General features: G+C 51.1%; 1 protein-coding gene and 1 long non-coding RNA gene across 3 annotated transcripts in view; one reads left to right on the forward strand and one right to left on the reverse strand.

Moving 5' to 3' along the window:
* LOC143152841 (zwei Ig domain protein zig-8) overlaps window positions 1-13,506 on the reverse strand; it is a 33,441-nt gene extending 19,935 nt beyond the window's left edge. Inside the window, exon 1 of one of the 2 annotated variants that reach the window (XM_076323396.1) lies at window positions 12,906-13,506. In XM_076323396.1, coding sequence (XP_076179511.1) covers window positions 12,906-12,951 — 46 coding nt within the window. In that variant the 5' untranslated portion in view covers window positions 12,952-13,506. Of the gene's footprint in view, window positions 1-11; window positions 670-12,905 lie in introns of those variants that run through there. The other variant, XM_076323399.1, reaches the window with a different exon arrangement.
* LOC143152843 (uncharacterized) lies at window positions 493-1,366 on the forward strand. The gene is made up of 3 exons (XR_012993651.1): window positions 493-652; window positions 960-1,019; window positions 1,125-1,366. It is a non-coding gene; the product is annotated as an uncharacterized LOC143152843 (long non-coding RNA).
* Window positions 13,507-27,717: the final 14,211 nt, after the last annotated feature.

The following is a 27,717-nucleotide window of genomic DNA, read 5'->3' on the forward strand; positions in this document are numbered from 1 at the left end:
AAATGCATTACTTAGTAAAATTGCTTATCCTTCGAGTACAGCTACATCGTTCGCGTTTCTTCTCTCCCGCTTGATATTTATTTGAAAAAAATCTTCTTTTTCCTCGCGTCTTTGCTAAATTTCTCAGATTTACGTTGCTCCTCTAGACTCCGTCTGCGTTCCGTTTCTTCCGGATACGCAACTACTCGTAGAATCACCGCCTTCGTTTCGATCGTTTGTCTCTGCGATCGGAAAACACCCGAACGAAATACATCGTAATCGCACGATGAGCGTATGCGAACAAAATTCAACTCAGAGTTTATCCCACACATTTTCACTTCGACCGACACTCGTCGTTACGTATATCGCTAACTCGAAGTAATTATTCGAGTTGCGATTCGCCACCAGATAATACGTTTCAATTCCGTTTTTTGACTTCGAAGAACCGAATTCTCGATATCAGTCGTTGCGACAAAAGACAAACTGTCCACGATAATGTGACAAGAAGATAAGAAAGCTCCTATAAAAGGAATACACCGCGAGTATTCGACATCGAAGCTTCTTCGGGCAAGATTCCAACTCGAACGCACCGTAACAACTAAAACTGGGCAAAATGTTCCACCGATACAGTGTAGCCGTTATTGCCGTCTTGGCTTTCGTCTCCTTCATGGCGGTAAGAATTTCAATCTGTAGAGCTCGGTAAATGTTCGTACGAGTATTCACCATTGTGCACGCGTATACGGTTCGTTACTCGTGCATTACTCCGTCGCTGTGCATTCGATACATTTGACTCTTCCACGAAATTCGTTCTCTTCCGAGACCTAGTCCGTGCAAGCGTCCGAGTACGCGGAGCGCCGAAATTAGATTCTTCGAATTCGTTATCCTCCTTTGAATCCTCGTTAGGATCGTTCGTATTTTTCAAAGAAGTTATTTTATTTTTACGAACATCGTATTTACGATTTTTGTTTCGCATCGAACAGTTGGTCGAAGCTCAAGAAACTACCACGGCGAATCCCTACAACGATAGTACCATAGAGAGGGTAAGTGTGCTGTAAAACGTCCTCGACGAGTCGATCGCGTTTATAGAATATTCAACGTATTAAAAGAATATTACGCGAACGACAACCGTTTCCATATATTTTCAGATTCTCGACCAAGTGACCGGGTTGCTTAAGAGTCTTTTCAATGGACAAGTTACCTTGGGTAGCATTCTGATGGCCGTGTTCACTATACTGCAATTGCTTCTTGAGCCCTTGCTACCCAACTTGCTGATTTAATCGACAAACTCCAAATATTATCCATTTCTTGTTTAAGATGTATCGAAATAAAGATTCGAGCACGAAACTTTCGTTCCGAACGTTCCGTGCGTAGCAAGCGCAAAACGAAACGCGTTCTCCTCGATTTTTCACCTTCTCGCCTTTCACCCTACCTCTTTGAATCTTCTCGCCTGTACCTTTCAACCGATGTCGTTGTTGCGTTTCCGCTTAAAACCTTGGCTCGACGTTGAAAGTTTTTCCTAGCGCGTAGACGCGCTTTCGACGTTGTTCTCAATAGTCGCGAGTAGGAGATAAATGGCCGTAACGGAGAACGATTCTTAAAGTTCGGTGACAACGACGCGAACGTCTTTTCGCTGAAAATTTATAAAAAATGATCGAGTAAGTGATCGGTGAAGAGCCAGAGAAGTTCCCAGGAGGAAAAGCGCTTCGGAACACGGTAACGCGGATTTTCTCTTCGTCGCCGCGTAAGACGTCGCATCTCAGTCGTCCCTGTCGTCCCTGTCTCGGAACTTTCGAAGAACCTTTGGAAGGTTTTCCGCCAAAGTGGACGACTTTGCGCTAGTTTTATAATTATTCGAGGGTTCGGTGTCCGGTGGTTGTCCGTCACGGCTAACTACCGGCGGAGGGCCAACGAGGGGCCTTGGCCAGGTTTGGTCGCTCGCCGCAAAATCCTATTTCGTTCCATCCCGTTCCGTCCTCGTTTCCATTACCCCTTTTACCCGAACGCGTATTCTACCACCGGCCGAGTCAAAGTCCATCCGCCTGGATCTTCCACGTAGCTCCCTTTGTCCGTTTTTCTTTCCAGTCCCGTTGGATGGACCGTCGCGTTCAATTAGCCACGAAATCGAGGTTCGATCGTTTCCGAGCGAAAAGACGAGATGCGTTCGATCCACGCGCGGTGCGAGTCGGTGCGCGATAACTCGTTCCTCGAGTTTTACCAAAGTCGCAACGCGTATTTGTCGATCGAACGAACGGTATCGTCGGGGATAATGCTTCGGCGCCGATGAAAAATTTCCGGTCACTTTTGGCAGCGGTAAAACACGCGTTGTCGGTCGATCGCGAATCAGGACGCGCAGAAGGCAGCTCGACGAGGGTAACAGGGTGTAACGCGACCGTCAGTTTCGAAACCATCGAGCTATTTTCCTCCTATTCTAGCGGAATAACATCCATAGAGGGGCATTGTTCGCGAACGATCGAGCCTTCTTCTCTCTCCGCGGGCGTTTCCCGCTCGCAAAATTGCTCTCTTTCAATTATAGACGACGGAAGAACGCGAGCGATCGTTTCGTACGCGTTTTATCATTACGGCTCGGGTTCGCGTTCGCGTACGCGTTCGTATTTATTTCCGCGTATTTTGCGAACAATCGTCACCCGGAAAGCGCGGCTCTCTGCATCGAATTGTAAATTCGTTATCATCGCATCGAGAATGGAACGAAGCGGCCGACACGGAACGAAATCCCGTAACGTTGGCGATGGAGTATCGTAAAATGAAATTTGTCGGATCACTCGGGGCGTTCGATCGGCGCGGGACGGTGGTTCGCAGCGACGGTCACGGGTCGCGTTACGTTCTTACGAAATCCTCGCAACAACGAGATCGTTCGTCGAACGAACGTTCGATCGATACGAACGGCCCGTCGAGAAATTCAAATAAACCGAAGTGGGATTTAGCTAGCCGGCTAGCGCGAATTCAGCGGGGATCCATTTGTTTTTCGGGGCAAAGAACAGCCGGCGTAATCGCGGATTCGATCGCCTAAATCCGATCGGAGGTTCGAAGCGGGAATCGAGAAGCGCGTTTAAAGCCCTGGGATCAGCGCGAGGGAAGTTCAACGCGAACAAGAATGCCGGTGAGCTTTTCTTTTTCTTCGCGATTGCCCTTCAGAATTATCCGCGCGCAAGGAAGCACTTTCGCGGCGGGAAATTCTCTTTCGTTGGTTTACTAGACCATGTGCTCGTAGACCGCGCTTCGGAGCTTTCCGGTACAGAAGTGGTTAAGACGAGTTCGCTCCGAGCACCGCCCCGAGATACGCGTCCACTCTTTCCACCTAGACACATTGATTTTGCCGAAGAAACGCGATATTTTTCTCCGTCCTTCTTTACTTTCCGTTCCCGTTCGGTGGCCGACGCGCGAATCAGCGTTCCCCGCGAGCTCGAATTTTACGCTACGATAACGGAAGAGATACGGTACGCGACCGTCGATCCTCGGACGGCGAATCGAACAGGTATCCGCGTGTTTCTTACGATTCGTTGATTTTCGAACGAGAACCGGAAGGTTCAAAGTCGACCCGTTCGATGTTTCTCGTATCGGAACCGCAGAATTTCTTCTCCGATAGGATCGCTTCGAACAGGAAGCGAAAAAATCTTTCGGTGTTGCGAAATTCGATGAAAGATTATTCCAGTTTCCACGGGACTCGAAGTACCCCTCGAAAGAACAATCGGGAGGCAGCCGCGCGCAACGAAATTTCGAAAGAGATCGTTGAAAAATTCCTGGTTAAATCGCGCGCCGCCCGGAGAGAGAGAGAGAGAGAGAGAGAGAGAGAGAGAGAGAGAGAGTTGGTTACTCGTTGGAGGATCGTCGGTCGGTCGCTCGACGGAGATCGGCAAAGTGGCTCGCGCGCGAGTTATTCGCCGTTCGAAAGCTTCAGCGAACGAAGATAACTGCCACGTTACTCCGGGGAGCCGAACGTGGCCCAATTTTGCAAGAAATTGTCGTTTGCGATGAAAAATGGATTTGACGCGACAATCGGAAGTCATCGAAACAATGGTCGAACGAAGAAGAATGGGCAAACGGTCGCTGAAACCGTCGCTCCTCTCGACGCGAATAATGGCCGTACGCGCGCAGAGTTCGTTACAGCTTCTCGAAGCACGGAATCGCGATCGCGGCGGGAACGCGTCGCGAGAACGTTTCGAAACGCATTTTAAACGAACGGAAACTCGAATTCTCGAAAACTGTTCATTCTCGCGGCGAGACCGCGAACCCCCCAACGAGAAAAGGTAGAGATCTCTGCCGCGAAGCTGGTACGTCTTGGCGCCTCGCCGCGATTAAAATCGAGTCCGCGAACGTGTCGCTTCGCAGGAAACGAATTCTCCCCGGGTAGGTTTCGGAGCGTACGTTACTCGGTAGGGAAGAACCGCTTTCCGGAGCGAACTCGTCCCTCGTGGGAAAATTTAAAGATCTCCGGTCCCGTGGACTCTTAAACTTTCGAGCGGGCATACGAGAGTTAAGACGAGCTGGCTAAGAGCACCGCGAGTACCGCAACCACGACTTCGCCAGTCGTACTTGGACGAAAATTAATTTCGCTCCGGAACGTTACGGTTGAATTTTCCCTGCGACGTGTCTCGACTTGCCGCAAAATTCACGGCGACTCACCGTACCGACGAAATTGCACGGGCATTGTCCGCAAAGTATTCCTGTCCCGGCATCCTTTCGTCGACCAATTCGGTCGAGCCCTCGGTGAGCTCTTTTTCGCGGATTTTCGATCGCGGGTAGAAAAATAGGGCAACTCCGGGATCCCGGCGCGTTTTTACGAATTAATTTTACCTCGCGCTTCGCGGGAACGAAACTCGCTTCCGCTTGCTAAACGCCGTTTAATCGCGCGCCGATAAACGCGAAACGAAAGACGCGAACTCGCCGCCGGAGGGGAATTCAATTTTGTCGCGTTGAAACTTCTCGAAATTCCAAGAATCGAAAAACTTATCGTCGAAAAGATTTTCTCCTTCGATTCTCAAGGAATCTCGATCTTTCGCCGATCGAATTTCCTGGAAACATCGAAATCGATCGATACTTTTTACGAAGGAAGTCGGGACGGTGAAAATTCGTTTCTCCCGTCGAAAGAAACGACCATTTTTGCAAACGAGTAACTCTGTTCGTTCGGTTGAATTTTTCTTCGTCGAACAACGAAAAGTTCGACCGCCGTAGGTTGCGCTCTACAGCTTTTTCCGGCGAAAAGAGGTCAAATAAGTTCGCAGCGAGTATCGGATAATCTATGATCCGACGGCGGGGCCGGAAATTAATTTTGCGTTTCAATCCACCGATTCGTCTCTGTTCCTCTCTTTCTCCCGTTCGCACGCATTCTTCGCATCGTCCGGAATTTTATCGAGATATTTCCGCGATAGTATCGATAATTAACTTCTCGGAAGATCGTTTTTCCGTCGATGAATTCGCGCACGCGGTTAATAATACACCACAACAGTCGCAACGAGGGAAGAAACGTTCGAGCGACTTTATCGTACGTATCAACCGACAACTCGAACCAGCGATAACCGGACACGGAGCTCTTTCCGATATCGTCGGATGATACTTGTCTACGTTCTTACACCGTGTAATACCCGTTCGTCTCCGATAGAACCGAGTCGAGACATTTTTCCGCAAATATCAACTATGGACGGGACGAACTCGAGTAATTGGAACAACCTAACGAGATAAATACGAGGAATACCGACGTCGAAATGTGTCGCTTGACATTTAAATAAATTAAAATACCGATGAAAAATCCATCGCGTCAATTTTACTTGAGCGTACACGGTGTCCCACTTCCGTGCGCGAATGTATAATACATATTTCGGAAAGTACGTTCGGCTGAAACATCGAACGTACGGAGCTCGATGAAAATCCATATCGATGCCACTTGCTCGGATAAAGTTCTCGAGCCCAAGCGCCACCGACACTTTCACCGACGATCTCTACGGTCCATCGACGAGGTTCGTTCCATTCTTTTCGTCATTTTCGGACAAAACGATTCGGACTTTATCGCGATGGTACGTCGCGAGGAAAGAGACAACGAAACTTACCGATCGTTGCTTCCTCGAACCATACGTCGCGTTTCGTTTCGGCTCTCGGAACGATCGTTTCGTTGTTATTTATTCATCGAGTTCGTTCGACCCTCCGATACAAGGATGAGCAAGCGTCGCGTGCAAGCTCGGCTGTGCACAACAGTTTCGCCAGCCATAAAACGTTTGGCCGGCAGCCCGATTCGCGAAATCCGAGTCGACCGGCTAACAATGAGTCGTAAAATCGACACCATCCGGACAACGAGGCAAAGGCAGGGTTTCGTCGACCTAAAAACTACCCCACGAACGCTTCACCGTAACGGAGTTGTCAACGATATTTGCGTTTCCGTCGTTCCTTCCGCGACGAAACTAACCGATCGCCTGCCTATACCTACCGTTTGCGTTTCAACGACGCTACGAAACGTACCTTACGAGAGATTGCGAACGAAGTTGCGAAACACGCGAATTAGGTAGTTTCGAAATCTTATCGGTTCGGAGCGCTATCCTTTGACGCAACGTATTCGTATCGTCCGATACTCTGGCGTAGTTTGCGATAACGATAAGTGCATTATACGTAACGCAATTTAACGCGATCCGACCGCATCGAGGTGACGAGTTTCGTCGTAGTTGGAGACAAGTCCGAACCACGGTACGTTTGTTTCTCGGAAGAAACTACGACCGTGACTACACCGGAGAAGCGAAACGTTGTCGCGAGCGTTCCGAGCGTAAACGCATCGCCGGATAATAGCAATTTCGGTTCGACGCTTCGTATTTCTGGAAGGAGAATAAATTTTGCCCGGCAAAGGGAACAATTTGTCCGCGTTTCGGAAATTCGCGGAAATCTCGACGAGAAGGAAAGTCGACGAGCTCGTCGGCAATTATTTACGCTCCGACGACATTTTAAACGTCGCATCGATCATCGTGGATACGATCGTCGTTTACGTATTGTCTCTACGATGTACTCGAAGCACCCGAGTTGGAAAAGTTTCCCGCCCGTAACGTTCGGCGGGCACACATCTGTGGTTCGATTCCGGGAATCGGATAAGTCGTGGGTTGGGTCGACGCTCGCGAAAACTTTTCTACCGAGCTTCGAAAGCGGTCGAAAACGATCGGACGGATAAAAAGGATAAAAGATCGATGCGATCCTTGTCTCGAGGGAATGGGCAATGTCTCCGAATAATTTATCATCGTTGCTCGTTAACTTTACGGAACGAATCCCTTGCACGCGGAAAGCGAAAGCGAAAGCGAAAGCGAAAGCGAAAGCGAATTTCGTACGCCGAAATCGTATCGGTCGAACAATCGAAAAATTTTGTTTCCGTAACGACCGTTTCCCGATAGTTGGTAAATTTTCTTTCCTTTTTCGACTATTTGCTTCGCGTCGAGTTTAGATCCATTTCGCGAGGCTCGTTTTACCGCCGTCGAGACGCATATAAATCGAATTTCTTACGCTTCGAAGGAAAATACGTTCCGTGTACCATCGAAAGTCTCTCGGTCCTCTTGCGTCGCGGCTCGGAAAATATTTCTGCGTTACCGCGCGCGACGAGACGTATCCTTGTTTTCGAAGGAAATTCGGATGGCTCGTTGACTCATCCCCGAAAACGATAACAGTCGTGGACGCTGCGCTCGGAACTCGCCGAAACGTAAACTAATCTCCTATCGAAATTTCGTCTACCGATTTATTCAAATTTGGATGCTACGAAGGAAAACGATTCATCGTTCGACCGGACAAAGTAAAAGTAAAATTTAATAAACGTTACAGGACTGAAAGTCGAGGTTTCTTCCGTTGAAACGATCTCGATCCAATAATTTGCACACATCGAGCCTCGGTGTTCGCAAACGTGTTCAATTTACTCCGCGCTGCGTCGGTAATAACGCGAATTAAACACGAATCATCGTACGCGTCAATATCGTTGGCACACATCGTTCTAACTCGAGTAAATAATAACGGATCGAATTTAGTCGACGATGAAATCGCGAACGCGGGCCGGGATAATTTATCGCGAATTTCGTCGGGTCTCCGTGTTGCTTCTAAATTACCGTTTACGCGAGTTTCGGGGGAAAGGCGAATTATCCGGAACGCTGGTCGGTCTCCGTCGATCGTTGGCAACGAGCGTGTCCCAAGGCGAGTAACGGAAAGCAAACGAACGGCCGAATCGACTCCGACGCTTATCGAAAAAGGTTAACGGTGTTTGGCCCTGTTTCCCCGTAACCTAGGAAATCGGCTTCTCGGCGCTATCCGAGCACCGCGAGTCGCCCGAATCATCTCGGTAGAACGGGTTAATTACGACCAATGTCCGTGATCCTCGATGTCCTCGGTCCGCTCGATGAATCGCGCGTGGAATGCCGCAAACGCGTACGCTCTATCGATGCACTTCTCGCGGCTAGCGCCGAATCGACCGCGGCGGACGCTTTCGGACGTGCTCGAAATACCGTAAATCTTGGAAACGAATCGTTTCCTTCCTGCTCGCCGTAAATAATTTTAATATTTTATTTCACCGGAAAGGGAGGAGACGCAACGATACGTTCCGTCTGGAGCCGCGAACGAAGCAAACGCGCTCCGCTCGCGTTTGCGAATCCTCTCGGGCGTAGAGGGTACAAGTACGTACGCCGACGCTACGCAAATATCGCAGTCTTTTGACATTTCGTGCGTTCGCGCAACCACCGGAGAATACGAACTAGACGTAGCTAGGATTTCAAATTGCTCTTCCTCGCGCGGCTTCGAATTAAATCCATCCGAGCCTCTCGCTTTGTCGTTCGCTCTCCTTGTCGTTTGCCTTATCGAAAAACTGTTCCCAGTCTCTCGCTCCAACCATGGACAACGTTACCGTTCCTTTCGCGTTCGTTTCGAAAACAAAAAATAGAGGAATCTCGATCTCTCGCTCGACTCGACCTCGTTTTTTGCCGATCGTCGCGTCGAAAATCTTCCTCGTGCCTCTTATGGAGCGTCTACGCGTTTCGTGTCTCTCGAGTCACGATCTAAATCGGATTTTATCGAGATAAAAGTTTCGAAGAACGAATACGAGATAAACAACCGTCGTCTCGTTGTTCCTCGGATAAAGATTACAATTCGACGCACGGAACGAAATATTTCGCAACGAAGAAAGAATTTATTTGACCGTTCGAGTTAAAAAATGGATACACCGATCGACGAGTTTTATTCGTTTCGCAACGAAAGGAAATTTTCGCGGACGGTTACCGCGACCCGAGGATCGGGCAAAAATTTTGAAGGACGAATTAAAATTACCGAAAGGAAGGAACGTCTCGAGTTGCAAATGGGCTCGATGCGTCCGTTCGATTTCCACGTACGAGTTACCGGCTCGACGGGAGAAAGCGCGCTCGTGTCCGGGCTTCGGCCCTGGCGAATCGGTATTTTCGATCGATCGCGTACAGCTCGCCGGTTACTTCGATCCAGGGTTCTCCGTATCGAGCAAGGAGGACGCCGAGGATCGTTATTTTCGTAAACGCGGCGCTTCGCCTCGGCGAATCTTGAACCGATGGTAGGTCGCAGCGCCGAGGTGGAGGAATTAGGTGCGTCGTTCGACACGGTGAGCCGTCATAAACGGCGAACAGGGCGTTGAACGGGCTCGCTCGGTGGTCGGCCGAGCGGCCCGTAGTCCGGCCTGTATCGACAATTCGATGCCTCCGACTAGTTCTACGGATGGACGATCAAAGTGAATTCGCGAGCTCGATTTCACTGTCCCGGTAATCCGGCCGGATTAAGCAAGACGACTCGTGTACATCGAATCATCGCCGCCTCGGACGCGAATCGCTCCACCGCTATCGTTCCGAGCCAGCCGAAGTCGTTCTTCTCTCGCTTCGCGCTCCTTGCGCATTTCCGTTCTCCGATTTCTTCGTACTCGAGATTCGGCGATTCGGAAAAATTCGCTCCGCGAGCGTCTTTAACGGAGATTCGTGTCGCGAGGACTTTTGTCGATCGGTCGATTCGTTTTCGAATATTTGTCCGGCGTTCTCTCCGTTCCATCGAAATTCTCGAAGCTTTCGCGTTTCGACGAGCGATGTAGGTTTTACAACGACCGACGGAGAACGGAACAGGAACGATCGATGAACGCGTCGCAATTCGTTGCCGATATCGGTCCAGGTTTCGCGCTCGTCGCATCGACGATCGGTGGTTGCGATTTTCGAACGAGGATAAAACGCGAGACCATCGAAACGCAACGCGCGGATACGTAACCACGGAAAGAGCTCCGACGAGACCGAGTCGTCCCGTCCGGGTCGAACGCATAAACACCGAGGGAGGAATTCGAAACGATCGAGGGTCCGGCTTGGATCGCGGCACAGAGACAACGATCGAACAAAGATATTCTACCTCGAATCGAATCGTTTCGTCTTCGAGAGGAGAAAAACGAGGGCTCGAGAAGTCGCGGAGCGGTTCGTACGGTAGGGTGGTGCCCGGCGCTGCGGTCGCGAGAGAACGAAACCCGACCGGTCGGCCCGTAGCGGTGAATTTACACGAACAGCGCCGTCGGCAGAATGTAAACGATGTACACGGAAACGCGAGCAACGCGACCGATCCTAACGCGCGAAACTAACTAATTACCGTTTTTTCGCGACGCGCCGAAAACCGTAAGACAAATATAGAGCGTTTAAACGGGTACGCTCGATTCGAGCAAATCGAACGCGATCCCACGGGATCACACTTTTCCCACGAAGGAATCGAAAGCTCCGTTTCGCAGCGCGTAGCCCAAGTACGGGACCGATCGTTTTCTCGCGGAGGAACCGGGGTCGATGGTCAAACGGCAGTTTCCACCGCTCCGACGAGACTCCACTCCGACGGACAAAGTGTGTACACGTAGAACGTGCGCGACGTCGAATCGACGCGAGACCTCGCGCGATCAAAGTCTTGGGAGCGTCGACGTTCCTACCTGCGCGGCAAACAAACGCAACGCGTCTTTTGCTCGTAAGAAAGAACGACGCGGCGACTCCTCGGCTCGCGCGGTCACTGCTCGCGGACGACGCCGATAAAACGCGAACGCGAAACCGAATCTCGTTCGTTATCGCGAAACAACATTTTTACGTAGAGTTGGTCGTTTTTGGTCGTCGCGCGGCGTCGAAAGTATCGTTACGAATACGTTCGGATCGAATCGCGACCGTTGGTCGCGCCCGTACTCGCAAAAGTGTTACCCGGACGTCGACGAACGACGCAGAGACCGCGTTCGTCGTCGGTGCATCGACCACGGACGCGAATCGAGCGATAGAACGTTCTCTGGAAGAGAATACGGAGATACCGCGAAAGAGTTACGATAGGCGCAAGGAACGATTTATAGAAAACTCCGAAACGAACGGATCGTTTAAGGAAGAAGGTGAAACGCGTCCCACGTTTCGCGTAAAATCGCGTTGCCTTTTGGCAATAGGTTGCCGAACAATCGTAGCGAGTTTCTCGGATTGGCGGCAACGTGTTCGTCCGCGAAGAAAAACCGTCGCAATTTTTCCCGAAACCGACCACAGACTCTCCGGAGAGAATCTCGAGGTCGGGTGCGCGAACAAAAGAGGCGAGCAAAGACGAAGGGGAAATTTTTTGCGGGTTGAATCGCGGCAGCGTCGTTCGCGTCTCTTTTCGCGAAAACGGGAGGGTTACCGAAGAGAACGTTTCAACGACGAGAGGAGGACTCCCGTCCGAGGTTCGTCCGCTCGATCGGAAAGAACGCGAAACCGTGCTACGAAATTACGGTTTCGTATATCCGAGGTTTCTCCTCGCGGCTAAATAAACGCAGCGATCTCCGGTGCGGAAAGTCGAGGATCCGAATCGAAAATATGCGAGCGATCCGTCCGAAGGAGGAGGGTACTCGGTGTTGGTTTTCCTCGGAAGGAAACTCGCGCGATCGAGCGGCTGGCCATCGCTCGTTGCTTCTACTTGCGTCGGTGTTCGTAAACATCGATCGCGGTACGGTATAACCGGTTCCGACTGCTCAGAGCCAGTTAAAACGGATAATATCGGTACGACGTTATCCGGCGTCATCGACGTTTATCAACACCGACGCGAATAAAAATAACGAGCGGACGAGTCGGCACGGTCGATCCGTACGCGTACTCGTCGAATGTTCAAAATCAATTCTCTCGAAGGGAAAATCTTGCCACGAAAGAACCTTATCGGCCGTTTTCGATTCGTCTCCTGTTCGTTGGTCGTCTCGTGGCTCGATCGGTCGTAGAATCGAACGCCACTGCGCGAAACGAACGATTATCCTCGAATCGGGAGGTATCGTCTCTCGCGGGTGAGCTACGATTTTGGCAGGGAACTCGGGGGAAAGGTCGGCGGTAAGAATTTCTCGCGAATTGGGTTAGGAGGAAGACGCAAGGTTGTCGGCCCCGGGGCTGGCCGAAGCCACGGGGCTCGGCATCGCGAGTCGGAGGGTTCTCCGTAACGTCGGGGCGGAGTTCGTCAAATTCAATCGAACCGAAAGATGTACCGACCCCACCCTGCCGTATATATCGGCCGTGCCGAAGTGTTGCCGGAACCGAGAGGAACGTCACGAATAATACAGCTGCCGTAACAGTCGAGAACTAAACGATCGATTTGCAATTCAAACGAAAAGAATCTCAGTCTCGGAGAGAATTACTTATCCCTTCGAGACGCTTTCGAATCGTCCAACGATTAGCGAAAAGCCGCTCGAAGGGAAAAAACGATCTCGGGATCGCGCGGTTTCAATTCCGAGGATCGTTTTTTTCCATAAAGCTACCCTCGAACGACCTTCCGTACCGCGATACGATCGAAATCGGTTCTCCGATGGCCAATTCCGCGGAAGCGGAAGCGGAAGCGGACAAATTTGCCCAATTACTCGGGCCGCGTAAACTTTCCCGTTTTCCGTCCGAGTCTCGGAGGAGAGGAACGCCCGATAACGAGACGGCCGTCGGGGGCTTTCGACTTACCAAAAGAAACGATAAAACAGACGAGCACTGGAAGAGAAGTAGACATCGCTTTTCCTCGGCGTGGTTCTTTCACATATTGATATTATACTATCTCGCGCGCATTTCACGAGGTCGTTTGGTCGAGTCGCGCGTCGAGTCCGACGAATAGCGGTTTTCCCAGCGCGTTCACCAGTTTCTCGAAGCTCGTGGCATATCGCGCGAACCTTTCCCGAGATTGCTGGCCGAGTTCGTCGGTGGTTCGGGAGCGTCGCTCCGAGTTCGTCGGTCCCGCGCGACCGGAACCACCAAATTTCACGATTTACCGTTCGATTCTCCTCGAGGAGGCGAGCACACTGTTCCGTTCACTGCTCCCCGAACGGCGACGCCGTCTCGAAAGCCCGAAACAACCGGTTCGCGCGGTCACTCCGCGTTCGACGAACTTTCGACGGTGTTTTCTCCGTTGTAAACGCGCGGATGGAATCGAGTCGCTCCCCGACGCTCGGCAAGGGGAGCGCAACAACCGTATCGCGAGTCTAGGATTAACCGGCGGAGCGTTTCATTGGCGCTCGCACGGGGCGTGTTGGTTCGCGGCGGTCTAAGATCCCCGAGAGAAAGAGAAAGAGAAAGAGGAAGAGGAAGAGGAAGAGGAACAGGAGGAGAAAAGGTAGCAGCCGTGGACGACGGTTTTACGGCTCTCGCCCCACTGACGACCGCGGAGTCGTTCGCGATGCATTAGGCGAGACTCGTTGAAGTAATTTCCTCGAGGCGCTAGACGTTCCATCGATCATTCTTTCTCGCGTTTTCTTGCCGTGCGTCGCTCTGGTTCGCCGTGGCTCGCTGCATGTTCTCGAGTCGAGTCGAGTCGAGTCGAGTCGAGTCGCGTCGCGTCGCGAGACGTTCTTCACCCTCCGATCGCCGAACGATGCATCCTCGGTGGGAATCGATCGCCTCTTCGATCCGGAGCGTTCCGCGTTTTTCGAAAATCCTTTTCGGCCTCCCTCTACGTTCCGTCGAGGATCCTCAGGACTGTTCGCGCGAGCTCCGAGCCGTCCGGCTCGGCCCGCTCGCCGAGAAGCTTCGACTTCCGGTATCGAGCGTCCGCTCTCCGTTATCGCGGTTCTACTCTTCCTCGAAGGTGGTTCCGTCCCGTCGCGTCGCTCGGCGTCGCTCGGCGTCGCTCGGCGTCGTTGGGAGTTCGTGCCAAGTGCCAAGTACGGTGGAGCGTGCAGCTTCTTCGCCGGTTCGGCAGAGGTTCCGCTTCGATCGGGGGCCAAAAGTTCACGACCGAGTTGGACCGGGCGCCAGGGCACGGCGACAGGTTTCCAGCGTGCTCCGGAAATCCTCGATCGAATCGCACCGCACCGGACCGCACCGCACCGCGTCCACGGTGTCTCGACGAATCGGAACCGGGAAAACCACCACCGCGGTGTTCGCTTCTCGAGGGAATATCGAAGCCCCGTTAGATTTACGGCAGCCGAACGCACTCGAAACCGAAGCACCGTGTCCGCGTTAGGATTCCATCCATGTCCCGTCGAGAGCTCGCGAACGCGATCACGATTCACCGGTTACGTCACTGCGACACATCTCGAGAATCGGCCGTGTACCGCGAACGCGCGAACGCACGAACGCACGAACGCACGAACGCACGAACGCACGGACGGCTCGCGGTCCAGCGAGGAGGTTCCTCGTTTCCTCGGGGCAGCCTCGACGGAAGAGAAGAAGCGGGAAACGAGGTTAGCCGATCCGTCGTTCGGGATCGAACGATACCCGGGTAGAAGAGCCCGAAGCGGAGGAGCGCGTCGGTCCTCGGAGGTTTCCACGGAACGCGCGCGACGGGAGAAAGTCGCGGCTCTTTCGAAACGACGATGCTCCCGCGTCAAGGATAGCCGAGGGACTACATTGCGCGAGCGCCGCTCGAGCTTCGAGCACGCAGCCGCCCCGTGCAACCTCGCGGAACTCCTCTCTTCGCCGTTCTACGATACGAGTACGTGTGTGAGTGCGCGTCTGCGCGCCTGCGCGTCTGCCTGTCTGCCTGCCTGCCTGCCTGCCTGCCTGCCTGCCTGCGCCCTCACCTGCCCTCGCACCCTACCCTCTTTTCCCACCTTTGAACAACCCTCTCCCTTATTTTTCCACAACCGTCCTTTCTCCGCCACCGCTGCCGCCGCTTATGTCCGTCCGTCTCTCCGTCTATCTTCCTTCTCGTCTCGCGATACGCGTTCAACCTCGATACTTTTTCCTCTCCTTGGACCGTTTTGATTTCGCTTTCCGTTCTTCTTCCTCTTCCTCTTTATTTTCTCGCTCGTCGATTCCCTTCGACTTGGCTCGCTTTGACCCTCCTTTTCCCTGCGACTTTGCCACCTCTCGGCTCGTAGCGGTAACGGCGATGGCTGTCTTAGGGAGAACCGCACCGTGACTCGAAAGAAGCGCGAAAAAGCGCGAATCCGGTCCCGAGTGACGGGCGAGATAATCGTTGGGAGGGCATTGCGCGCGAAACGTCGCGTCGTTCGAGATACGAGTATCGCGGCACCGTGTTTCGTTCGATCGACGAATGCCGCGTTGCGGAAGAGTCGCGCGCGACAAACTAAGGCCAACGTAAACGCGAACGTGCACGACCAAACCGGAGAGAAAGAAAATTGATAATACCGCGTAATTGGACTTACGTATCTCCCGAGAATTGCTCGAAGCTCGTCGAGTCGAGTCGAGTCGAGTCGGGTCGGATCGATCGACCGAGAGACGAATAACGGAAGGTTGTCCTGGTGCGCGAAAAATTGCCAACGAATCCACCGACTCGGTCGCTTCGACGAGACCGAGATGCGACGAATCCGTAACGATCGCGTACAATTCGCTCCGACCGGTCGTCCGGTATATTTCTCTTGGATTTTTGGAAATCGACCGCACGGACGATCGACGATTCGAACGACTCGGTCTACCTGTGCGCGCGCCTCGACGAGCGCGCAACTCGGAAATCGTTGGTTCCCGTACCATCGGAAAACTCGAACCGCCCAGCGACCGGTTCGAGCGCGGTGTTGACGAATTTTCCAGCGCGGGCTCCAGCCGAAACCGTACTTTCCCAATTTACGAGCAGTTCGGAGTCGATGGGGTTGTCGTTACGAAACGAGAAAGTCGCTCGTCCGCGAATCCTAGTTTACGAGAACGCTAGGTTACGGGGATACCGTCGGCGATCACTCGCGGCCCCTTTGCGCTCGAAGAAGGAAGTATCTGGACGCTGGTCGACCGGCTTCGGCTCCGAGAACGAGAAAGGAGAGGATACATTTTCATCGGAGCTTTCCTTTTTCACCGCGGATGTTACTATCTTTCGATCACTTTCCCCGAGGAGGGCCAACGTTCGGACAATTGTAAAGTTACAGGCTCCGATCTGGTTTCGAACGGCGCACGATTTACGGAGAGTCCAGCGAGAATTATCGCGCTACCGGCGAGCGCGTCGCCGCGAAAATTAATATCCGGTCGATCGGGCAGCGAACTCGCGTCTTCCGAATACCGAGAATAATTCGAGAATAATTCAATTTTGAGCGCGTTCGAGGATTCCAAGAATACCTCTCGCTGTCTCGTGGGAAGTTAACCGCCGCCGGAAGACGATTCTTTGCTCGGTACGCGGATCGGTACGTACATCCGAGAGTTTCGAATAGCCCGCGCGTTTCGGACCGAAGCAGATTCGGTCCATCGATTTTCCGCTCGCGCGGAAAAATTTCGCTATTCGCGAAGCAAAGTTTGCAAACTCCTCGCTGCGCGCGATCGAAAATCGAACATTTCCCTCTTTTTACGGAGGACGAATTTCCGAATGATAATTACGAATGATTTTACGAAAGCAAAATTCGTTTCCACGGCCCGAACGGATCTCGGAACACCGATCCTATTCGTCGCGGCCGAACCCTATCCCCGACAAATTCTTCCGTTGAACTTCGATCGTCCTTCGATCGGATAAACCGTTAATTTTTGCGGACCGCGTCCGCGTTTTCGTTCGCGTTTCATCGCGGTCCAACGGCTTTCCCCGAGCCGTGGAACGCGGTGCCGAAATCTCGATTTCGATCGGAATTTCCCCTGGGCTCTTGAAACGCTTTCGGAGGACCAAAAAATACGTTTCCTCTTACGGAAACGCGAGATTATTTACGAGCGCGCGTTGTTTCTACGGCGTGTAGCGATTTGTACTCGGTGGTTCGAAATGCGTGATAACCGTTACGGACGTAGAACGGAGTCATTTGTACCCGTTGGCGTCGCGTATAGAAACACAGATGTACTTACCGCAATGGCGAGCCGGTCTGGCACGGACCGTGCGGAGAAACCGATGGCTATAATTTCGTATCGGATGCGTAACCGCTGCTCGAATTTTCCACCCGATCTTTGAGCTCGACCGCCGCTGGGAAAGATACCCGCGACTCGTCCACGAACGCGTGAATTACAACTCGGAGCGATGTGCCGGCACGGAGAAACGCCCGGAGGGATCCTCGCTTCGGACTCGCCGCGGACAAATGAATCGATGGAACCCGTTCCCGAGCTATCCGTAAGATTTCCAAATGAAACGCGATTGTCGCGATTCAACGACAATCTCCGTAGATCGTACGGAGCCGGAAAATCCGTTTATCGTTTCGAACGCGATGACGACGGAACGATGTACTCTGTGTACGCGGTATCCACGGTAGAGGGTGCCGAGCCAGTTGGATCCAAACGTTACGAATAGACGGGCGTGCTCCTCCAGCCGCTGTAGCGTCGAAATTATCGACAGCCGGTCGAACAAATTCGACGGACGATGGAACGACGAATCGTTTTCGCGAATCGTGTAATATTTAGCGGTTGGTTCGGTTCGGCGTCCTCGGGCGAGCGGTACGCTTGTTTCCTTCGCTACGCTCGGCGGGAAATATTTTCGACGGACGAGGCTCGCGCCTCGCGCCTCGCGCCTCGCGCCTCGCGCCTCGAGGCCGTCCAACGATCCCGGTCTACGTATCGTACGTTTCAAGGACGAGAAACGCTTCGATTTCGAACCGCTGATGGAAATTGAAACTTTTATACTTTTCGTTGTATCTTTGCGAGAGTATTACCGAGCGACGGATCGGAACAATTTCCTCCGTGAAAACGAGTCTACGTGTTCGAGAAATTCGGAAATGTTTAGCATCGCGCGTAATTAAAAACCGTTCGAACGAGGTCGTACTTGGATTCGTATTCATCGAGGATACCACGGCGTTTCGCGGCCGATAGTCTCGTTACGACGAAACAACGAATATAAAAGTTTAAATTGCCATTACTGGATGCAATTCGATCCCGTCCGCGTTACTCGTCGCTCTCCGTCATCGAGCGCCGAACGCAATTTCGCGAAATTGGACGCTTCCTGCGTTTCGAATAGTCATATTTTCGAACGTTGAACGTTGAACGTACCACGTGCGGGAAGATTACGTTCGGAGCAATGGCGGTTTCCGTACGTTCGGGGGTGAAACTGGTCGGTTGCGAACGGACGAGATCGAGATGGCCCCCGAACGAATCGAACTCGCCGTAACTTCGGGCGCAATCTCCTCGCGCGCTTACCGTACGTTTCGAGCTCGATCGAACGACATCGAGTACGTTACAAATACAAACAACGAAGCGCTCGTTTCGACGAGCACTTCCAACGAAAATACGATACGATACGATACGATACGATACGATACGATCGTTGGCGATTCTTGTTTCGTTCGACAACGCGATCACGATTATTTCGACTTCCGGTTCGAAAGGAGGACGCAACGTTTCTACGCTTCTCCGTTTCGAACACGGTTGCGTTATCGACGCGAACCGATACGATTCCCGAAACGAACGCACAGATTTCGATGAAATTTGTAGACCGGAGGAGTTTAGCGGAGGCCCTGGAGCGTTTGTCGGCTTCGCTATTACGCGGTCGCGTCCATTTGCGAACGGAAGCACTTTCGTCGGCTCGAAAACTAGCGAAGCAATTTTCGGTCGGTACAGCGAGTCCCGCTATCGGGCAATAGTAAACCTCATCCATATTGAAGCGACGCGGTCCTCGCTGGGGGGAAAAAAATACTTTCGCCGAGGTTCGTTCGTTTTTCGCGGCGGGTTGTAAGAACGCTCTTCAAAGTTTGCACCGCGCGACGAGAATACGAGATCCGCGAAAGAAACGCTATCGCGGAAAAAATCTACGGGTGAAAAGTTTTATCGACGAAACTTGCACTTTTACACCCGACCGACTTATTTTTATATCCACGCTTTTTACGAAATTGTCTCCCGATGAAGCGCTCCGTTTCGCGAAACCGATAAATTTCTCGACGAATCCGACCGAAAAGGAAAAAACTTGCCGGAAATTATTTTTAACGTTCCGAGCGACACTCGACCATAAAACCGGCGAATACGATGACCCAAGTTCCATGATTCGTCGGCGCACCGAGCGAGTGGATAACGCCGAAAAGCCAGCGAGGCCGAACGAGAGAAAGAAATAGAGAGAGGTCGATGGATATATTCGCGCGTCGTTCCACATTTCTACCGAGCGCTTGCACCTTTGTCCGAATTATAGGCACAGAATGCTAGCGAGGTTTAACGCTTTGTCGAAAATCGTCACGATTCGGCTTCAACGGTTTCCTTTTGTGCATTACGATCGACGACGATGCGGACGATTTTTCGATATCGTTCCAAGTTTTAGCCAAACGGAAAGAAACGCGCTTTCCGCGAAAGATGTCGTCTATGTACGATGAATTTTCCATTGCGCGTCCGTTGTCCGTTTTCCGCGTACACGGAACGAGGACGTTTACGAAGCTCGTTTTCGACGATACGAGGAAACTTCCACGGAAGAAATTCGAATACGTTCGGAGAGCAATTTATCGATCCGTGTCGTCGCGCCCTCTCAACGATATCGCATTTACTTTCGTTCCTTTGTATTTCGATTATTCGCAAAACAATTCGAAAAAATAAAATATACAATTCGATTCCACGTGGATGACCGGTAAGTCATCGATCGATCGTGACATCGTATCTTCGCCCTTCGTCGAAGCGGTCTTTCGGTAGCAATATTTCGGGCTTCGGCCTGTACAGGTACGCGGATAACTTCGTTCGGGTAGGATCGATTCTTCGAAACTCCTGCCGAAGCATTGAAAATTCCAAGTATCTCGCCAACTCTCCTCGACAGGTTTCGAGTAGCCGTAACCGTCGGAAACGCGTTACTGGGACGGATGAATTTTTTAAAGTTTTCCAACATTCTTTTCCAGGTACACCGACGGAAAACATTTATTCGTAATGTAAATGTATTCGAATGTTTAGCTCGGTAGTTTTTGCTCGGCTAAAATTCCACCCGACTCGGAGGAGGTAACGTTCGGATGTCCGACGAGCCAAGGATTTCCGTCGCCCTGTGATCCGAGCCGTACGACCGAGGAAACGTACGATAGTCCGAACCGACTTTCGGTCCAAGTTCGACGCGCTCGATCGTTCCGTATTAGAGAAAAAATCGGATCGGGTCGGATATCGAATTGTACGGTAACGGATACAGTTGAAACGGCTTTCCAGCCATCTGGACAAACACGCTCGGAATATCGCGTTCGATGGTTACCTTCGAGCGATATCCGATGTTGTTTGTCCAGGGTTCGCCTCTGGATCCGCTACCTACCGTCCTTTCTCTTGGCAAATGATTTCTACTTTGCACCTGAACGTCAAACTTCGAATACTCGCGAACAATATTCGAAACTGTTCCAAAGTGCGGGAAAGTCCGTTGCAAAACGCGTACCAGGGGAACGCCTCGTTTATTCTTCCGTGTAAAATCGACGATGAATTATCGCAGGAACGCGTATCGAGGTCGGAATGTACGCTCGACGCCGTATTTGGTAAAAAAGGCTCGACAACGAATCCCCTACACGGACATCCCTTCTTTCGGAAATGAACACGCCCTCGGTCTCCGTTGCACACTTCCGAGCAATTTGCTCCGCATTTCCGACCCGATTCCCTATCGTCCGGAACGGTTTCAACAGTTTCTTAATCTCGCAGTATTATAGTATTCCACGTGTACCGTTTCTCGCCCCGTCGCGGAAAGCATCGTAGTCGCGAGGCGGCAAAGTTTCGAAAAACTTTGGGCCTTGCTCGAAGGTCGATCGTCGAACGAAAGAATTCACGTGCTCGCGAGAGCCCCTCTCTCTCTCGGTCGCATCGTTTATCTCGGTCGTTCGTTTGGAATCGCGACTTAAATTTGGTCGAGCTTATCGATCGCGACAAATTACACGCGCGTGTTAATCGTATTCGCAGACTCGATCCTGTAAACAAAATTACGAACGCGATCCGTACTGGGTGTATCGATGCGCGGAGGGATCGCATCGGAATACGAATCGGAATGCTTTTGGTCACCTTGCCGATATTACGACCGAACGCGCCGAGTATTCCCGAGCGATTCCGAGTATCTCGGAAAATTCTGCGCGCATACTATACTTTTAGATTCGTTGCGACGATGGAAACGTTGACGCGCTTCAACGCTCGATTACGATCGAGTAGAAATTCTCCGCGAAAATGGTTCTTCGGTGCGTCCTGCGCAACGTAGATAAACGCGAGCGACGTTCTTTTCGATGCGCCGGCACGTTGGCATTTCCCGATCACCGTGTACCTCTCGCGAACGCGTTACGCGTATTTACCGGGCTTTTTACACGACGGACCGAGGTAAAGCGGTGTCGGCTTTACAGAAGCAAACGTTGCACCGCTTCTCAAAATGGGCACTTGGAACGCGTTTCGAGTGCCGCGAAACGGTAGAAGGGTTGCGCAAAGTACTCGCGTCGTTGTGCACGAAACACGCGTACGTGTATACCTACGCGTCGAAAGTACCATCGATTCAACGGTTTCGATATCGCGGAGAGTATACGGCGGTGCGCTACGGTGAACCAACCGCCTTGGACGAGAAATACACCACCAAGGGTTTCCCCCGCGACGGATTTTCTATCCGCGATTCCTCGCGATTAATGGAATTCGTTTACTCTATCCGCCGAAACGGCCACTGCCTTCTTCTTATTTAAAGACGGATCGTTCGAGCGTCCGCCGGACGGGGCATCCGTTAACGCCGAACGATGCCGGTTCGAGCCCTTTTCACTTCGAACTTAACTCGAAGAATGCCCGTTAACCGTTTCGCGCGTGTACTGTTGTACCGCAGCGTTTGCGTTTCACGGATCAACGAAAACCGAGCCCAAACTTCTCGACGAGCGCGCACAATTTTCCCGCGAGCAGAATACCCGCTTCGGGTTTTTCGTTTTCTCCGAGTAGACGTTAACGGATTCGTGTATCAGCGACAAGCTACCTACCGTTTCCGTTATTTAATTACGAGGAACGCGGCGCGTTGGAGAAAATTGGCTCAGTTTCCGTTTTAATCTTCCTCGTCCGATCTTCCGCCCTCGCGTCGCTTAACAATGTCTGTCCCTATAGTTCGCGGGTGTACTCGAGTTCGTATCGATTAATTAATTCGTTACAGAAGTCTCGTTCCATTATAAGGGGTAAGCCTAATTACCCGGCGAAAGAGAAGTTTAAGAGGTCTCCGGAGGGTCGGCACGCGCGTCACCGAACGCTTCCAGGAGTTCGTCGGCTCGGGCTGCGTCCCGGCGTAAGGTCTTCCTTCCAAGAGATATCGCGGCGTCTGCAAACTCGCCGGAACTATCGGCTCGTCTCGCGAGTGTTTGCGTATTGCGTTGCACGAATTTCCGATAGATGGATGGATAGATGTTTATTGGCTCGGGACAATATGCCTCGAGAACGTCAAACAATACCGGTACACAATAGCAACAATCTGGACAGCGACAGCAGCAGTAGCGCGCGTTCGATAAAGTAACCCGAGCCAATAACGATATTAAATCCGCTACCAATATTAACGCCGATGACGATATTAATTGAATTTCCAAAGATAACGCCAACGACCTAGAAACAAAGAGAATAAATTGACTCATTCGAGGAGAACAATTGGAACGTGTTGGTTCGGTTCTCGGTTCTCGGTTCTCGGTTCTCGGTTCTCGGTTCTCGGTTCTCGGTTCTCGGTTCTCGGTTTCCGCGTTGTGCGAGGTAAACGATTCGTTCGAAAGCGACTTTCGAACTTCAACGTTGAGCGATAAGCTCGAAATACCTTACGGTTAGATTCGTTCCGTACGATGTGATACCGTAGGCGCGCGTTCTTTGTTCGAAAATCGGAAGAACGCTGGGAAATGGACGACGCAGAAAAATTAGACAATGGACAGGTAACGTTACCGTTCCCCTTTCAGCTTTTTCTTTCGAAACGAAAGCGTAAAAGTATTCGTACTCCGTAATTTTACCGACGGCAGGGTCCGACCCAGCATCGTCCCGTTCCACTTGGTACCAATTTACCAAAGATTTCGGCACAGAAAGCTCGATCGAAACTTTACGAACGAAAATGCGTTTCATAACGGGTGTCCGTTCGATCTCGATACTGCGGAATATCTCGCGGAGCTATCGAAAGTATCGTTTTTACGAACCAGTTTGGTACAGAGAGGGGCATCGCGCGTAGGGACGTTATCCGTATTTTTCGATATCATCTCTTCGCGTTACACCGACCGAAAACGTTCGACCTCTTGCTCCGCGTTCTCTGCAACTTGCCTCGTTTCGAAGCGTTACTTGCCCGGTTCTTCCAATTTTAATGCCGCTTTATGCATCGCCCGCATCTTTTGACGCGGAATTTCTCCCGGAAGTAGGATAAATCGTATTTTTTCGCCGTTTCGAGTATTTCCCCTTTCAAGGTTCGTGTAACGTACCGCGAAGCCGGATGAACTTTACGACGTTCGTTTGAATAAAATTTAAAAGCGTGCCTAAAAAATTGGGTCGAATGTCTGCGATGAAACTCCATGTATCGTTCGTTGCACCGGCGAGAGAAAAATTATTACCAGGCTCGTGACGAAAATGAAAAGAAAAGAAATAGGAATTTCAAACGGATTCGAGAGAATCGAGCGTCGGCGAGCGTTTAAGAAAAACGAGCGAAACGATACGCGTACGAAGGTTTTCGCGATATTAAAAATTCCTACGTCTAACGAAAGTCAACCGTTTTCGTAAAAAATTCCAGAGACGTAGGTACGCGAACTCGAGAACCACGAGTAAACGTTTCGCGCTAATCCTCGAAGAATCGCGTTTCCGTGATTCGTCCACTGAAATTCGAATTACGTTCGACGAAAGTGGAAGACTCGACGAATCTACGGAAACGTTTTAGTCGCTGATTTCCCGAAGCGAGGCGGTAAGACTCTACTCGGGCTCTCGCGATCACTCGAGCGGCTTTTTCGACGAGACATCGGGTACGTCCGGAACTGGCTCTTATATTTCTTCGCGTTGCGCGATCGCCGCGTTTCTCTACCGAGAGAAAATGATCTACTATATTCCTCGCGATTCCAAGGGGACGGCTCGCGACGAACTTCGATCGAAGAATCGATATCGACGGAGAAACGATTCGAAAGAAAACGGACAGTCTCGATCTTCGGCTCGATGGTAGTTTTCGTTCGGCAACGGAGTCGAGTGTTCCGTCGATCGCTTTCGTATTATAATTTCGCAATCTCGTATAAAAACTAGCGGAGGAAACGCGGCGATCGATGTTCTCGAACCGAGCGAGAGCTCGCCGAGGACGCGTTCGTGGCAAATAATTTTGCATCGCTTTAATATTGCAGCTACGTGTCGCGTATTCGCGAGTGAATGCTTGAAAGCGACCATACAGGGCGAAGGTCGGTGTACAGGGGCTAGTACGAAGCTCGCAACGTCGAGGAAAAGGAAGCATCTTATCCAGCGGAAAATGGGCGGCACGGTTAAGTTCCAGGCTTGAAGTTCGCCTATTACCGTATATAATAAAGAGCCGTTATTCCGTGGCGCTCTTATCTCTAAGGTAGCCGTGAAATAAAGAGACGTTGACTACGCCACAGGGGCCGGAGAAGGAGGACTGCCGGACGAGGACTCTTCGCTCGGTTCGGCTCGACTTTGCTCGTCTCGGTACCGTCGGGACGACCAGAAGCCCACAGGCTTTTGCAAACGTTACACGGAGGGAGAGAGAGGGACAGAGAGATCGGGCTCGCTGATGAGACGCTCCTGAGATACGTTTGTCACTTCCCTGATAGAAAAACTCTCTTCCTCCGGTTTTTATTTCATCGAGACAATGGCTCGTGGAACGTATTATAAGCGAGGACGGACCAATTGGCTCGTTCTTTGTTATCGGATTTCGTCGGGATCGGATAAGGACTCTGCGAGAAATATCGATGCAACGTTAACGAGAGACACCTAAGAACGACCAACTCGAGCCGACCTCTGCCGTTTTCCTCTTCCAATTACAAACTACGCGTTACCGAACTACCGACGTTTCGGTGTCACGGTTTTCGTCCGCGGACAACCACGGTTTACGCGATCCGGTCGACCATCGCGCAAACAATTTCCCTCCGCGAATGTCCGAAACACGGCCATTGTCTCGTAACAACGAATACAAAAAAAACCAACGAAAATTTATCGTCCAAGTGTTTAAAGCGCGCGAAATATATCGCGATACAGACTCAACGGACCCGAACGATGAATCACCGGCCCCGCTCGATTCAACGCGATACATTTTCGGAAAAATCGAACTCGATGTCCGATGTCGATACTTGAAACGAGCCCTGTTCCGCATACCGCGAATAGAGTCGGTACTCGATACCTTACGTCCCGCTACGCACGGTACTCGTACGCCGTATTTTATTTTCCGCGCGAATCTGGAAACAAACGTCCCGTAAAAACGTTTCCCTTCGCGCGGAACCGGACATTTCCAATCCCCGGTACAATTCCAAGGGACGAGGGATTCGGAATTTCGTTTCGATCTTCGAAATTTCTTCTTTTCAACGCTATCGCGGACCAAGACCCGACCCACCCATCGTCCCACCGAAACCGTGTTCCTTCCGCGGAACGGCACAGTTTTAATTTCAAGTTGAATCCTTGTCTATAAATTGCGGCCCGAACCGGGCCACCAGAGATCTATTATGTTTCTGGCCAAAATTGGATTCCCAGCCAGTAATATCGTTGCGCAATAACCAGGCTATTCGCGACATTAGAAGCGGGACGGTGTCGCTGATTACACGAGTATATCTTACGTTTATTTGTCGCTTCGAGATCGAAAGGCTCTCCGCGACGATAGATTCTCCTTCGTCGACGTCATCGCCCGCAAAAACGAAATTCGAACATCTTCCCCGCGGTGGCGATTCCCTCGACTTCTCCGACTCGTTCCTCGAATATTGCTCGTAAAGTCGATACAACGTTCGTGTTTCGGTGCCTCCTTCTGCGCAATATTCGATCAAACTTTTATCGACTTTTCGCCGTATTTAACCGCGACGGTTCTTAACTTTTACTTTTTCCTCTCACCTCTCCGAAAAGTAATCTCTTCCGTTTACGATCGTAGGCCTCTGCAGATTCTTCGATTCGCTCGGATCTCGTTCGCAAATGTTTATCCACAGTGGACTTCTTTTATGTAACAACGATCCGATATCCGTGTATCGCGTTTCAACAATCGCTACTTTTAATTCCGACTTGTTTCTTCGAAAGAACGCGAGCTCGCAGCTTTGCGCTTTCCGTCTTTGAAACGCGAGCGGCGAAACGAACGGGAAGCGAGAAAATCGCGCAACGCGCGATGTTGGCGATCAACACGGTGGGAAGGATCGCGTACGCGCGTATATATTTTTCATCGATCGATATTTCCTGCTCCGAGAGCAGTTCTCGTTATTTTCTTAACTCTCGGTATCGTTCGATCGGACTCGACGCGCGATGTATCGTCGACCGTCTTCGATTAAATCTTTCGAAATGTCCCGTTATTTGCCGTTTCGAGAAAAGAAAAGTAGAATTATACGTCGTAATTGTGTTCTCGACTCCGTCTCTTTCAACAGCGTAAATATTATAGCATACGAGACTTCGGTACCTTATTTACCTCGCCTTTTTCATTTCACGACCGTTCCATAACGGGGAAGCTCTTAAACTCCCGGCTCTTATTTTCCGTGTTTCTCGTGACTTTAAGATCGTGTCCGCTATCAAACGACGCGTATCGTTGCGCACCCGCACCTCGAATATTGCTCGATTACCTGCTTTTGCTTCTCAAAGTTTCGAGTTTTCTTCGATACAAAAATACAACTAGGAGTAAAAAATGCGAAAATGCGAATTGCGTGTACTTTTGCATCGAAGAGGACCCCCGTGCTAAACGCGTGGTTTGAACGTTGCTTGTATCGGACTGGTTCCATCGCCGTGATCGCATCGATCGCAATAATAATAATAATAATAATAATAATAATAATAATAATAATAATAATAATAATAATAATAATAATAATTTGCTCGTAGCAAGAAAGAAGTAGCAATCCTCGAAAAGGGACGGTAAAGTAATCCCGTCGGAAACGAGCGCTCGAAAATGAATCGTAAAGTTCGGTCGACGCGAAGCCTCCGACGTTATTAACCGACGCGAAGGTGAACGAAAGAACCTAGGTAGACGGACCGAAAGGCGAGTCGGAGTGGCTTGCACGAGACGTTACGACATCGTTTATCATTTTTCGTTCCCCCGGTCTGGTCTTGGAAACGTTAAGTACACATATTTCTGCACGCATCTGTGCGATTCGATAAATGGTTTAAGGTCAAAGCACCGATCCTTTCCTCGCTAGCATGTGGCACCGGTAAACGGTGGGAAGGACAGAATCGTGATAAATGTTCGCTATCTTAACGCGCGTTCGCAAAGTATGCGAAACATTATTCATATTCGATTTCGATCGACCTCCGTACGAGCAAAAAGTCGCCAGAGCAAATTTTGCGATGCTCTTTCGCTCCCATCGTGGCGTTTCGTTTTCCCTGTCGTCGAGACCTTTCGAAGGTATCCCGATGTCGCAACGCTCGCTCT

Source organism: Ptiloglossa arizonensis, chromosome 11, assembly GCF_051014685.1.
Source record: "Ptiloglossa arizonensis isolate GNS036 chromosome 11, iyPtiAriz1_principal, whole genome shotgun sequence".
Classification (NCBI taxonomy): Eukaryota; Metazoa; Arthropoda; class Insecta; order Hymenoptera; family Colletidae; genus Ptiloglossa; species Ptiloglossa arizonensis.